At 32.3% G+C, this 13,418-nt stretch overlaps 1 protein-coding gene across 7 annotated transcripts in view; it reads right to left on the reverse strand.

Annotated features, from left to right (window-relative positions):
- The window catches only part of NBEAL1 (neurobeachin like 1), a 129,312-nt gene that overhangs the window by 61,313 nt on the left and 54,581 nt on the right, over positions 1 to 13,418 (reverse strand). For all 7 annotated transcript variants that reach the window (XM_032480043.1, XM_032480044.1, XM_032480045.1 and 4 more), the window contains 9 exons: positions 10,973 to 11,062; positions 10,052 to 10,220; positions 9,469 to 9,602; positions 8,639 to 8,798; positions 8,449 to 8,551; positions 7,745 to 7,901; positions 6,139 to 6,297; positions 4,467 to 4,626; positions 1,941 to 2,029 (listed from right to left, as the gene is read on the reverse strand). In XM_032480043.1, coding sequence (XP_032335934.1) covers positions 1,941 to 2,029; positions 4,467 to 4,626; positions 6,139 to 6,297; positions 7,745 to 7,901; positions 8,449 to 8,551; positions 8,639 to 8,798; positions 9,469 to 9,602; positions 10,052 to 10,220; positions 10,973 to 11,062 — 1,221 coding nt within the window. The remainder of the gene's footprint in view (positions 1 to 1,940; positions 2,030 to 4,466; positions 4,627 to 6,138; positions 6,298 to 7,744; positions 7,902 to 8,448; positions 8,552 to 8,638; positions 8,799 to 9,468; positions 9,603 to 10,051; positions 10,221 to 10,972; positions 11,063 to 13,418) is intronic.

The following is a 13,418-nucleotide window of genomic DNA, read 5'->3' on the forward strand; positions in this document are numbered from 1 at the left end:
CAAAACAAAAACCGTACTTTAAGTACAGAAATCTATTTCCAATAAGATGGATGCTGCTATTTAGCTGGAATAAGAAACTGAAATTAAAGAGCAGACACTGATAAGGCAACATGTATAACCTCTAGTATTTCAACGGACTTCACATTTTTTGCATAAGAACAAATTCTCAAATACTATCAGAAGTGCAGTTAACATCTTTAAGATATTCTAATCATAAAGCCAATAAACTTCTACATAGACGAAAAGAACTTTGGTTCCCAGTGTTTAGAGTACCTCTTTTATCAGAAATTCTAACTCCGACAAGTTTCATAGCAAGAAATGAATTATGCTGGTATGAACTCCGACAAGTTTCATAGCAAGAAATGAATTATGCTGGTAGTACACTGATACTAATATAGAAAGCAGTGAGTCGTCAGACATAGAAAGCAAACTTATGGTTACCAGTGGGAAGGGGGTGAGGAGGGATAAATCAGGAGTTTGGGATTAGCAGACACAAACTACTATATATAAAACAGGTAAACAACAAAGTTCCTACTGTACATCATATGCAACTATATTCAATATACTGTAATAAACTATATTGGAAAAGAATCCAAAAAATGTATGTGTGTATGTATATATATATAAATACTGAATAATAAAACATACAATAAATAAACAAATATAAATAAATAAATAATAAATATAAATATGTATATATATATATAAAACTGAATCACTTTGCTGTACCTCAGAAACTAACAGTGTAAATCAACTATACTTCAATAAAAACAGAAAACAAAAGAATTATACAATGATCATTCACTGTAGCAAGAAAAATGTTCATAATAAAAGACTAAACAACACACACAAAAAGAAAGCAGTGAGACGCAATGAGTCACAATGGCATGTGAAGTTTCTTTCCTCACTTAATGCTCAGTGAGCTACCACTACTCTACCAATTTTAGACATAGTAGCCAAGTTTAGCATATTAAACTTTGGCTGGCAAAGAAATTTTTCATGATTTCATGACTTCAAAATTTCCATAAAACAAGACTTATTTTACAGCTATTTTATAGACACATCATGGATAAAAAAGCTGTTTCTAATTGCGCACTGGAAGGAAAAGGATCAATCTACATGACCTACTTCAAGGACAATATGGCAAAATCTATCAAAATGTAAAATGTGAATACTCTTTTTCACAGAGCAATTACATTTCCTGAATTATGCCCAAACATGTATTACCACAAATAGGTAAAGATATATGTAAAAAAAATGTTCTTAACTGAAGGAAACAATCTAAATGTCCATCAACAGGGAAGCAGATAATACTTTACAGAATAGTCATAGGATAAAAAAAATGTAACCATTAAAGAGAAAGATACATCCAGACTTACTAATGGAAAAGTACTGAGACATAACTAGAGAATAAAATTAAAAAGAAAAACAAGGAAGCAAATTAATTACCAGACTGGTCAGTGGTTACCAGTAAAGGAGAGAGGTTATAATCAGGAAGAAGCATGCAGGATAAGAATACTTAACTTAGTTAAAGGTTAAATGAGTGAACTGAAGGCAAACCATCGTTGGACTACACTTACAAACAAGCTACAGAAGATCTTTTATACGAAGTTCAAAAGATTCAGAAACTCTAAAATATAGTATATGAATTAAAAATAATCACAATTGAAGATTCTTAATAAACTGTTCCAAGTAATACATTTTTGACTCCAGAAAGGGTGTATTTCCAGGAGCCCATGTATGGCTAAAAAAAGCAAATTTACATGCTGATTTCTTATGATTACATATAGTTAATTCACCTCAAAAAAGGAAACTATAAAATTATGTCATATAATAGATATTAAAATATATTTATCTGATACAAAATAGTCAATCTAAAAGCTATACACAGCATAACAACACAGCTATTTTTAAAGCATGTAACTTTAAAGTATACTAACCTTTCTGCAGATGACCACCCTCACATTTAAATACGCTCTGTGAGATATATATACCACAGATAACAGATCTTTGAAATTAATAGCAGGATCTATGATGGAAAAAAAATAGTTAAAATTAAATACTGGAGATAACCAAAGAAAGAACCAGTGGTAAATGCTGAAATAATCATTTCATTTCTTATTTTATTTTTTTTTTTTGTTGTCAACAACAGATGCCCTTTATTTTCTCCCCAACTTTATTAAGATATAATTGACATGAAACATTATTTAAGATATAAAACATGATGATTTGATATATGTATATATTGCAAAATGATTACCACAATTAAGGCTAGTTAACACACCTATTATTAACTCACATAGTTGTATTTCTTTTTGTGGTGAGGACATTAAAGATCTGCTCTTAATAACTTTCAAGTATACAATATACTATTATTACTATAGTCACCATGCTATACCTTAGGTCCCAGGAACTTACTTATCTTACAACTTGAAGTTTGCACCCGTTGTACCTTCACCCATTTCCCCCTCTGCTCCGGCTCTGGCAACCATCAATCTACTCTGTTTCTGAATTTTCTTTTTCCCACATATAGTGAGATCACACAGTATCTGTCCTTCTCTGCCTGACTTATTTCACTTAGCAAAAAGCCCTCCAGGCTCTTCCATGTTGTTGCAAATGGCAGGATTTGCTTCTTTTTTTTTTTTTTGGTCAATACTCCATTATATATATATATCTATATATACACTACATCATTGTTATCCATTCATCGGCTGATGGACATTTCAATTGTTTTCATGTCTTGGCTATTGTGAATGATGGTACAACAAACATGGGGGACTTCAGATATCTCTTTGAGATATGATTTCATTTCCTTTAGATATATAAGCAGAAGAGGGACTGCTGAATCATATAGTAGTTCTATTTTTAACTTTCTGAAGAACCTCCACACTGTTTCCACAGTGGCTGCACCAATTAACATTCCCACCAACAGCACACAAGGGTTCCCTTTTCTCCACATCCTCACCACCAGCACTTATTATTGCTTGTCTCTTTGATAACAGCCAAACTAACAGGTAGGAGGTGATATCTCATTGTGTTTTTGATTTTCATTTCCATGATAATTAAAGATGTTGAGCACCTTTTCTTCTACCTGTTTGCCATTTGTATATCTCCTTTGGAAAAATGTCTAATCAGGTCCTTTCCTCACATTTTTTGCTATTGGATTTTTTGCTATTAAGTGTGATTTTTATATGTATTCTGGATATTAACCCCTTATCATTTCTCCCATTCCATAGGCTGCAAACATTTTCTCCTATTCCATAGGGTGCCTTTTCATTTTTTTTTTCATTGTACAGAAGCTTTTTGATTTGATTTAGTCCCACTGTTTGACTTTTTACTGCTTGTGCTTGTGGTGTCACACGCAAAAACTCATTGCCAAGACGAAGGTCAAGGAGATTTACCTCTGTGTTTTCTTCTGCTACTTTTATAGTTCAATTCTTACATTTAAACCTTTAATTCATTTGAGTTAATTTTTATAGGTGGTGTAAGACAGGGGTCCATTCTCATTCTTTTGCAAGTGGATATTCGGTTTTCCCAACACCATTTATTGAAGAGACTATCTTTCCCCGATTGAGTATTCTTGGATCCCATGTCAAATATTAGTTGACTGTATATGCATAGTTTTATTTCTGGGCTCTCGATTCTGTTCCATTTGTTCATGTGTCTATTTTTATGCATACTGCAGCATACTGTTTTGATTACCACAGCTTTGCAGTATAATTTGAAATCAGAGTGTGATACTTCGAGCTATCTTTTTTCTCAAAGAGAGAACTATAATTGTCATGTAAATGCTGAAATAACTGTTTCATTTTAAATAAGAATTATAAATATGTTCAAATTTTACAAAGACAATAAGTTTAGAATGTTTGACATCTTCCCGAGTAAGCTCCAAACAACTGTTCTTTTCTTTTGATTGCCTGAATATATTGTCCATACTGCTTGGATCTTATGCTATTATGTATCTTTTTATGTACATGTCTTGTCAATGAGATGATAAATCACTCAAGACCTTTCTGAATTCTTAACATCTGATACAAATTCTAGTTTGTAGTGAGTACTAAGAAAAAACGCTTATAAAAGCAAAACTAGAAACAAAAAAGAATATACGAAATTAGTTTTCATTTTGCTTGTAAGAAAGAAAAATAATATTTTGTACATATTTTCTCTAGTGTCCTTTTCTTCTTACATAGATTAAATTATTTACTAATCACTCAGTCAATAAACATTTACTAAAGGACTACCAAGTAAGGAACTGTGCTATGTCCTAGGGAGACAAAAACAACAAAGGCACATTTTAAAAAGTATCTAAGGAAAGCCCTGCTGAATCAAGTAACAGGTAATTTTAAAAGCAACCTGAGGAAAAAGAACCTCCAGAAAAAAAAAAAAAATTGAGAGACACCAAATAAAATTACACTACTGTGAAGAACTTTTCTTAAATGTATCAGTATTTCTAGCCTTATTCATACCTGTACTTATGACTTGATTGGTGAGGCTTTTAATGAGAGAAGTATTAACAAGTGCTTCATTAAGAAGGAGTCCCAGTCCTGAGTAGCCAACTTCTCTGAGTCTAATACGTTGTTTACTTCGTTCATAAACGTTCGTGCATTTCAACATCTGTTCCATAACCTGATCACAACAGTAATATATTCTTCTTAATACAGACAACTAAAAACAGTTTGTCACTTAGGCTAATATTGAATAAAATATTAGTATAGTTATTTTGGAGCACCATTTTATTCCTCAAGTATATTTTTTAAAAAGGTCAGCACTAATAGGGAGGAACACTCCATATCTTGCTATCATTAAAAAATGAATTTAAAAATAAACTGGATTGAAATGTAACTATATTTGAATAATTAATATGTTTAAAACCCTAGTTTATATAAATTTCTTTTCAGGTGAAAAAAATAATCTAAATTTTCTTTTAATGTGTAAGGTGTAGATGGAAACAAATCCTGAAGCTTGCAAGAAAGGAAGTGTGTTCTGAAAGAGAACAAAGATATTTCTAGATCAGTCTACTAATCCACTTATGTAACAGTTGTCAAAATAATTTTCAACAATGAGGAAATACTTTGTGAAGCAATCCATCCATATGCTAAAATGGGAGAACCAGTTAGTAACCCCATAACTTCTCAGAGTTTGATCAACATTTTACAAAGTAATAACCCTAATGAAACCCTATATGGAAAGGTAATTTTGGCAAGATAATATCATGAACAACCTCTGCAAGGCCATTCTAAAGAAATAACATTTAATCTCCATGAAGGAACCCTGTGTGGGCAGATGCTTTAAAGAGTAGCTTCAGGGGTCACCATAACCGATACTCAAGAGAGATTATGTCGGACTATATTTTTATGCACCTTTGTCTTCCAAAGTTTAGGAATTCCAAACACAAGCAATTCAAACATGACCCTGTAAGTAAACTTCATAATTTAACACTAATGATAGAAGAGGTAACAACTGTCACAAGGCAATCAGGTATAATGAACAGAAGAACAAATCATGAAAAATAATGTACTTGGCAGTAGAAATATGACTGACTTCTCTAATTTTAGTTAACCAAAAAGGTGGACTGGGTGGCTTCAATCAAAGTTCAAAGTTTGGAATATTTTGGATAGCTTAATAAAATATGTTCTACATCTTTTGACAAGTTATTAAATTCCCTAAGTTTCTTCATCTGTAAAATGAGGACAATAATAATAATATTCACTTCATAAAGTTGTTGCAAAAACTACATAGACTAATGAAAAGGCTTCAGTGTCTGACTAACAGTAGGTGCTAAATAAGGTTAGTATGATCTGCCACACAGAGCCACTGTAACTCAAAACAGGGATGAGAGGCTGTGTATTGAGGATGGTACAATAAAGTAGATTTTCCACTAAAATTACTGATCAGATTATAATATAATTAGTTTTTAATTACATAAACAATGAAAACATGAAATATATATATATATATATATATATATATATATATATATATATATATATATATATATATCTCAAAACAAATTGAACAATTTAAAATTAGATAGAAGTAGATATGAAAAAGAATTTACAGGCATAGAATGGGTATGTTCCAAAGGAAATCCACATACCCATAAAAGCCCCAAAAAAGACACTTAAGAAATGTTTGTACCTTAAAAATGATTTCTCTTATTCTGTCAGAGTACTTCTGATTTAAGAGTAATGCATAAAGTATGTCAGCATTTCCTGGTTCAAACAGCAGTAAGAAAAGCTGACCTCTAGTTGGGCTGGTCCGTAGGAGACTGAAGAGTATGTCCAAAATTCCAAAAAGCTTTTAAAATTAAGCAACACAAAACAAAACAACCACACTTACATATGGAAGCACAAATACAGTCAAACCACAAATAGTCATTTAACTAAATCTTATGTACCCATTAAATGTTCTACCTTAACTGGATCATCTGATATCTTCTGAACCAGCCCAGCCTTTTCCCACCCTTATGCTCCTGGCTTATTCTATTTCCTTTTGTATATCCTCTTACCCATATTTACCTGCTGAACCATACCTATCCTGCTTTGCCCATATGAAAAGCTATCTCTTCCATAAAGCCTTTCCTAGTCTCCTCAACATGTAACACTCTCCTCTGAAAGCCTCATAGGACTTTGTATTTCTCTTGTAGATATTATCATTCTTTTTTGTTTCATAATTATTTATAAACCTCTCTTATCTATTCCTGCCTCCATTAGGCTAAAAGTAAGAATAATAATTCATTCAACATTGTATATCTACAATATCTAGTATTAGTCTAGGTGCAGTAAGTTTTCAACAAATAATTCGACTAAATTGACCAAGAAAATATCACTGGCAATGAATCATAGGTGACAATACAGCTGTCATGAAATATTATGATTACTCTTTATTCTAAATAATGAGAAATTTTTGAAGTAGTTCAACCTTTTAGGGAAACACCCTAGGTTAACTCATTTATATAACACCAATTATGAAGTCATATATTATTAACCACTCAGTACACAACGCATATTTCATGATAGAGGACAAAATATTTGAGTCAACATAAATTAAGGCTGCTTGCTCTTATTTGGTGCTGAGAGTGGTAAACTGCAACAGCAAGAAACAACAGTAGATACACCTGGGCTCTAGTCCCAAGTTTATCAGCTGTGTGACTTTTTAAGTCACCTAATCTCTCTGAAGATATATTTCCAAATGTGCACATGGAAAGAGTAATTCCTGGTCTATATATTTTATATCAGTGTTTTTCAAATTCTACTATGCATCAGAATCATCTGGAAGGCTTGATTCAGCCATATATCTGCATTTCTAAAAAATCCCAGGTAAGTGGGCCCATACATTGAGAACCACCTTCTTAAAGGGCAGCTCTGAGTATAATGAATAGTGTATGTAAAAGTACTTAAACATAGAAATACATTTATAATTTACTCTTTATGTAAAATTTTTATGAACCTATGACATATTAAAATTCATGTTAGAAATCTGCCCCGTAACTTTGATGATAGTTAAATATACATCATGTATATTTATGAGCAACTATTTCCACACATTACTTTTCAGCCAATTAAAGTATTTATTACACTATCATTTATTTTATTAAACTTTCATTCAGGAGACACAATTTACTTCTTTAACTACATAGTATTATATGTGACACTATAAACATTTTTATATATGTATGTTTGAAAGAAGATGATATAGAAACTAAATTGTTAAAAAGAAATAACATTTATCAAGAGCATAATACCTGTTCTTCTTCATTGACAGCAGCTACGTAACCCATAATACTTTGTATCTCTTCATGGGTTCCACCTTTGCACAGAAAATATTTAATTAGTCCATACAAAGAAGTCCTTATTGTTCGAATATCATCTAGAGACAGCTCACTATATTTACAATCACTCCTGAAAGAGAAAGTAAAAGAAGCATTGAAACTTTCAATTTTTACATTTTTGTACTTTGTATATAAAATAATTTATAGTTTAAAAGAAGATGTTCCCATGTATTATAGTATCTTTGGCTTTTTATTTTTAAGGAAAACAAACCTTTTGAAGTTAGGAGTTGCAATGACAAAGGTATAAAGTGTAAAAAACAGCTTATATTTATTCACCATTATGTGGCAGACACAGTTCTAAAATGCTCTACGCATTATTAATTCATTTAATTTTAATCCTCAAAAAACCCACAGAAAGACATACAGTTTTATTATCTCCTTGTCACTAACCAGAAAAACTTTAGCATGAGTAAGTTGTCTATAGCCAGGCAATTAATGAAACATAATATATTCAAACCTAATATATGCACATGTGATCCACTGTTCATCATTTTAACCTCCACAACATCCTGGCTCTCTGAAGTTAAAGTTATTAGAATTGTTGGAAAATAAACAATCTAGTGTTCCAATCAAGTAACAGAAACAGTATCAACTGAGAAGGAATAAGGATATCATACCCATAGTAAATCCTAAGTGTATCTAGGAGAAACTGCACACCATACTTCTTTCGGAAAACTCTCCTGCTGTCTTTGATGATGGTAGAAAGATACTGTATGTGACCTAAAATGGAAAGTTCACTGTTAATACATAGGTGGTCATTAAGTTTTTAAAACAACTATGAAATTTTATCCAACAGCCTGCTCTCACCAATTCGAAAGGGAAAATCTCCACGATTCCAAATACGAAAGTCAAAGAGTAAATATTGATACATTTGCTGCAGGAGCTGCATATTTTTCTCTAATGATACCTGTTCAATGAGCAATTGAATTGCCATCAATACATTAACATCCATCAAGGTGCTTGGCACCTGAAATCCAAACAGAAGAGGGTTCTGTAAAGTTCAGTTTAAATAGCTGCCATTAAGCCCTAATTTCGAATGATTAGTTCAGAACATCTAATAAACATAAAAATCTTTGTTAGAAAAATATAAACAATTTAAACATTAATTTTTCTGATGGAATTCTAGAACATATATTCCTAATATCATATTCAAAAATAGTCTTTAAATGATCTAATATCCCAAACACCAAAGTTAACACACAAGGTTCTGTATATCAAAGGTTATATACACTGTTATGTAATTTTAAGTATAGAAGGTAAGTAATTCTTGTATAAGGTGATTCAATAGAAGTTTTCAAAGGCTGCTTGTCAAATAAATTATATCCATGAATATAACTTAAGCTATAATGGTATAATTTTAAAAATATGTTTATTTATTGTAAAGAAAAACCTCAGGGGAGGGTATAGCTCAAGTGGTAGAGTGCATGCTTAATACGCAGGAGGTCCTGGGTTCAATCACCAGTACCTCCATTTAAAAAAAAAAAACTAATAATAAATAAATAAATAGACCTAATGACCATCCCCCTCCAAAAAATAAAATAAAAAATAAATTTTTTTAAAAAAGGGAAAAGAAAAAACCTCAACCAGTAACTGGTGATTATAATCAGCCATATCTACATAATGTTAGACCAGCTCACCTTCTGAAGTAAGGCTCCAAGAATGGCAACTCCATGGGAGTGAATAAGATTGTCCTGGTTAATAGGATGTCTTTGAATAAAGTGTTTCACAATCAAGATAAATGTTGCAATTAAATTTCTCTCTAGTCTTGACTCTGTGGAATTGTGAACATGTCATTAATTATCATAATTTTTCTAATCATTTTATATCACATGTCCTATATCATAATGCATAATGTAACAAACAAGGAATCTGATTCAGGAATTTGCATCCAAAGGTCACCTGTAGAACCTAAATATCAGAGAAAGCAGCGGTTGCATATTATACACTTACGCACACATATATTTTCTCTACCATGAATTTAACAATGTTGTCAGATTTCTGCTAAGAGTACAACCTAAGGATAGTCAAGAGTATAACCAACATCTTAAGTTTTTTGACCAAAATATTATGAACTTTCTGAACTCCATTAGAATTAGGGAAGGGCTGCTTCAACCACAAATAGTTAAATTTCTTCCTAAAGGTAGCAAGACATTTTAATCTATTTTTCAATTAATTCTCCAATTTTTCAATGATTATACTGTGTTAATTTCAGCTTAATACCTGATGCCTTTGTGGAGGTCAGTACCACCCAATCTCCTTCTACAGGTGTTATCAATTCAGAAACTGTGCTTTCATTCAATCCTTCAGGAATCTGTCCTTCACTGAAGTGGCTGACTTGTTCCATTAGAGGAAAGAGTACATTTAATCCACCTATGCAGTTTATGATGTCCTGAAAAAGAAAATTACGATTTTTAATCCTATAAAACATAGGCAATTTTCTCACTTAATATCTACACAGCATGTGGGAGGCTACAATTTGCTAAACCTTTAGGCAATGTATAGGATAGCCTAAGGTAAAGGAACCTTTGCATGCACATTTGCTTTAAAGAGCAGCCTCAAGGGTCAACATAATCAATACTCAAGAGACAAGGCCAGATGTTTTTAACGCAGCTTTGTTTTGCAAAGTTTAAGAATTCCAAACATGACTACATAAATAGACTTCATAGTGTAACACTAATGATATAAGAGGTGACAATTGTCACAAGGCAATTAGGCATAACAAACAGGAGAATAAGTCATGGGGAAAAAAAGATGTATCTACAGTAGAAATAGGACTGACTCCTTTACTTTAAGTTTACAAAAAAGGTGGAGGAAGTGGCTTCAAAGTTCCAAGTGACTATTTTGGATAGCTTAACAAAATATATTCAGGAAACTTAGCCAAGTTACTAATTTCCCTGGCCTCAGTTTCTTCATCTATAAGATGAGGATTATATTAATTTCCATTTTGTAAAGTTGTTACAAAGATTAGGTAAACTAACATATGAAAAGTGCTTATCTGTTTATCCTTCAAACTATCTTGCCTGCAAATATTTTAAATGGAACCTATTATTCACATCAATCTGGTGGTGCTTAAAAGATAAACCTTTTTAAAGGATCAGTAAACTTACATAATATGTTGCCCATCATTTATTATTAACTTACCTTAACATCCCAGTTTACTACTTTGTTTCCTGTCAACCTTCCATGCAAACAATTAGTAGATAAATCAAGACAGATTGAATTTTTGCAGGCCTAAAAATAAAAGAAAAATATGGCAAATAGCTAAGAACAATGAAGACAAAACATAACTTTAACTACATATGGACCATTCCACCATAATTTTAAATGGTTATACAGTGGAGTCAATGATATGAGGCCTACAATGTTAAGTTTAGTGTTACTATTCTGATTGTCTTTTAAAAGAATCAGGGACTAGATTCTAAAGCACTCACTCATCCAATGCAAGTCACTGCAGCTTATCACCTGACAGATAAGCTATAGCAAGAAATTATTATCATTCACTAATCACACGGTTTAAAATTTTTTCTATTCTAAACCAGTATATGCAAATACATTTTTGACTTTTTTAAAATGAAAGTTTTAGTCCCAGTAGTACAGAAAATTATTATCACAATATGAAAATCAAATCAGTGGCATAAGACAGTATTTTCCCTTACATTACTGATTGACAATTCCACTTACATTCAAATTAAGAGCTTTGCTTGCAAAGCTAGAAATTGTTATTCCTTAACTTCCATAAAGGTTGATAAAACTTCACATTTAACCTGTAAACTTGCAGGTAATGAAATATCTTTGAATCTAATCCCCAGTCTAAAAGAAAATTTAAAAATCTACAAATTTAGCACAGATGATGTGGTTTTTGCTTTTCTCTAAGGCAACTGAGAAAAACTGCTTTAATAAGGTAAATGCAAACTAAGTTTACATTTAGCTCAATGTAAACAATATTAGTCTCAGAGACGGACATGTCTTTCTCCTGTTACTCAGTTTGGGTCTTGTGTAACTATGACCTGTCTGAACAGAGCAATCTCCTATGGCATGAGTGCCACCGGTCTCCTATCTCTCCAATCCAATTCTGACCCTGCAGCTTGAGACCCTTACCTAAAATGCAAACCTGATCATATCACTTTTCTGCTTAAAATCCTATCCATTGCCTACTACTTAATCTGGCATAAGAAGTGTCTATAATCTGGCCTCCACTTGGCCCTCTAACCTCATTTCCTGCCAACTTATCCCACTTAGTGACCTAGACCCAAACACACGTGGAACCCAGTTCTACAGTCTGTGCCTCTGTAGGCACTGCTCGCTGTACATCTTTCCCTCCACCTGCCTTTTAAAACACGAATCAAACCACTTTTTCTAACACAGTCCATCCTCCTGGAAGAACCACCACTCTTCCTGTATTTTGTACATAATTCCAACACAAAAATTTTGTATAGTGGTTAAGGATATACATTAAGTAGGCTGACCATTCACTAGTATTATGAGGTTAGGCAAGTTACTTACCTGTACTCAGCTTCAGAAAACCAGAGCTTAGAAAAGATACAGAGAATACCATATACCCCTCAGAGCTTTCGTGAAGATTAAGTGAAACAGTGTATGTGCAACCTTTAGCATAGTGCTCAATATACTGTAAACACCAATAAACGGTAGCTAAAGAAAACAGTGCTTGTACAATTACACTGCACTTATTTTTCACGCATTTTGTTCACTTTAGATTGTAAGCTTCTTAAAGCCACAGATTTTAACTTATTCATCTTTGTATGCTAAAAGTTCAGACAATTCTTGACTGAGAAGACTCTCAAATTTTTGAACAAAAGGATGGTTGAGTACCTCCTACAAATGACTACAAAGATGAAAAACTGCTGAGTGCCAAAACATCCTTAAGAATAGCTTTTCCCACACTTTTCAAGTGTATCATCCACCTCCAAGAGGAATATACAGAATGCAGCATTCCCCCAACCTCATTTAACCACAGAAACCTTGTATCATGATATATTGCCATTTTCAAGAAATAGTCCTCCAATAACTGTTTTACTGTGTGTATTTGTCATTGGGTTTCTTGAGGGAAAACAATAGCTAATTTTTAATATTACAGAATTTTTACTCCCAATAGTAAAAATCCAACCTTAATGTTATTAAGATCAAAGTTATTTTGAAAAAAGGATATGCAAAAAAGGCCCAGTTAGCCATCACGTGTCTAGCTACACCACCAAATATATTAGTGAGATTAAGTCCAACTATATCCTACCTACCTATACTGAATAGCTGTAATGAAAGTAAGTATAAGATATAGATAGTCCCTGTCAAGAAATAATTTAAAATCCAGTTTGGTAAACAAATACATGTGTATCTTTGGGGGAAATTATCACAAAAAGCAAGCAAACAAAAAGTAAAGAGACCCAGGGGATATTATAATCAATGCAATGCTCAAATGGACCCAGGATTAAATTTTTTAAAGGCTAAACAAATATTTTTAGGAAAACTGGGAAAATTTGAACATGAGTTGTAAAGGACGTGAATTACTGGTAATTTTCTTAGGTAGGTTAATGATTATGTTGAAAAGTTTGGGAGTAAAGTGTCTTGATAG

This window comes from Camelus ferus, chromosome 5 (genome assembly GCF_009834535.1).
Source record: "Camelus ferus isolate YT-003-E chromosome 5, BCGSAC_Cfer_1.0, whole genome shotgun sequence".
NCBI classification, from domain to species: domain Eukaryota; kingdom Metazoa; phylum Chordata; class Mammalia; order Artiodactyla; family Camelidae; genus Camelus; species Camelus ferus.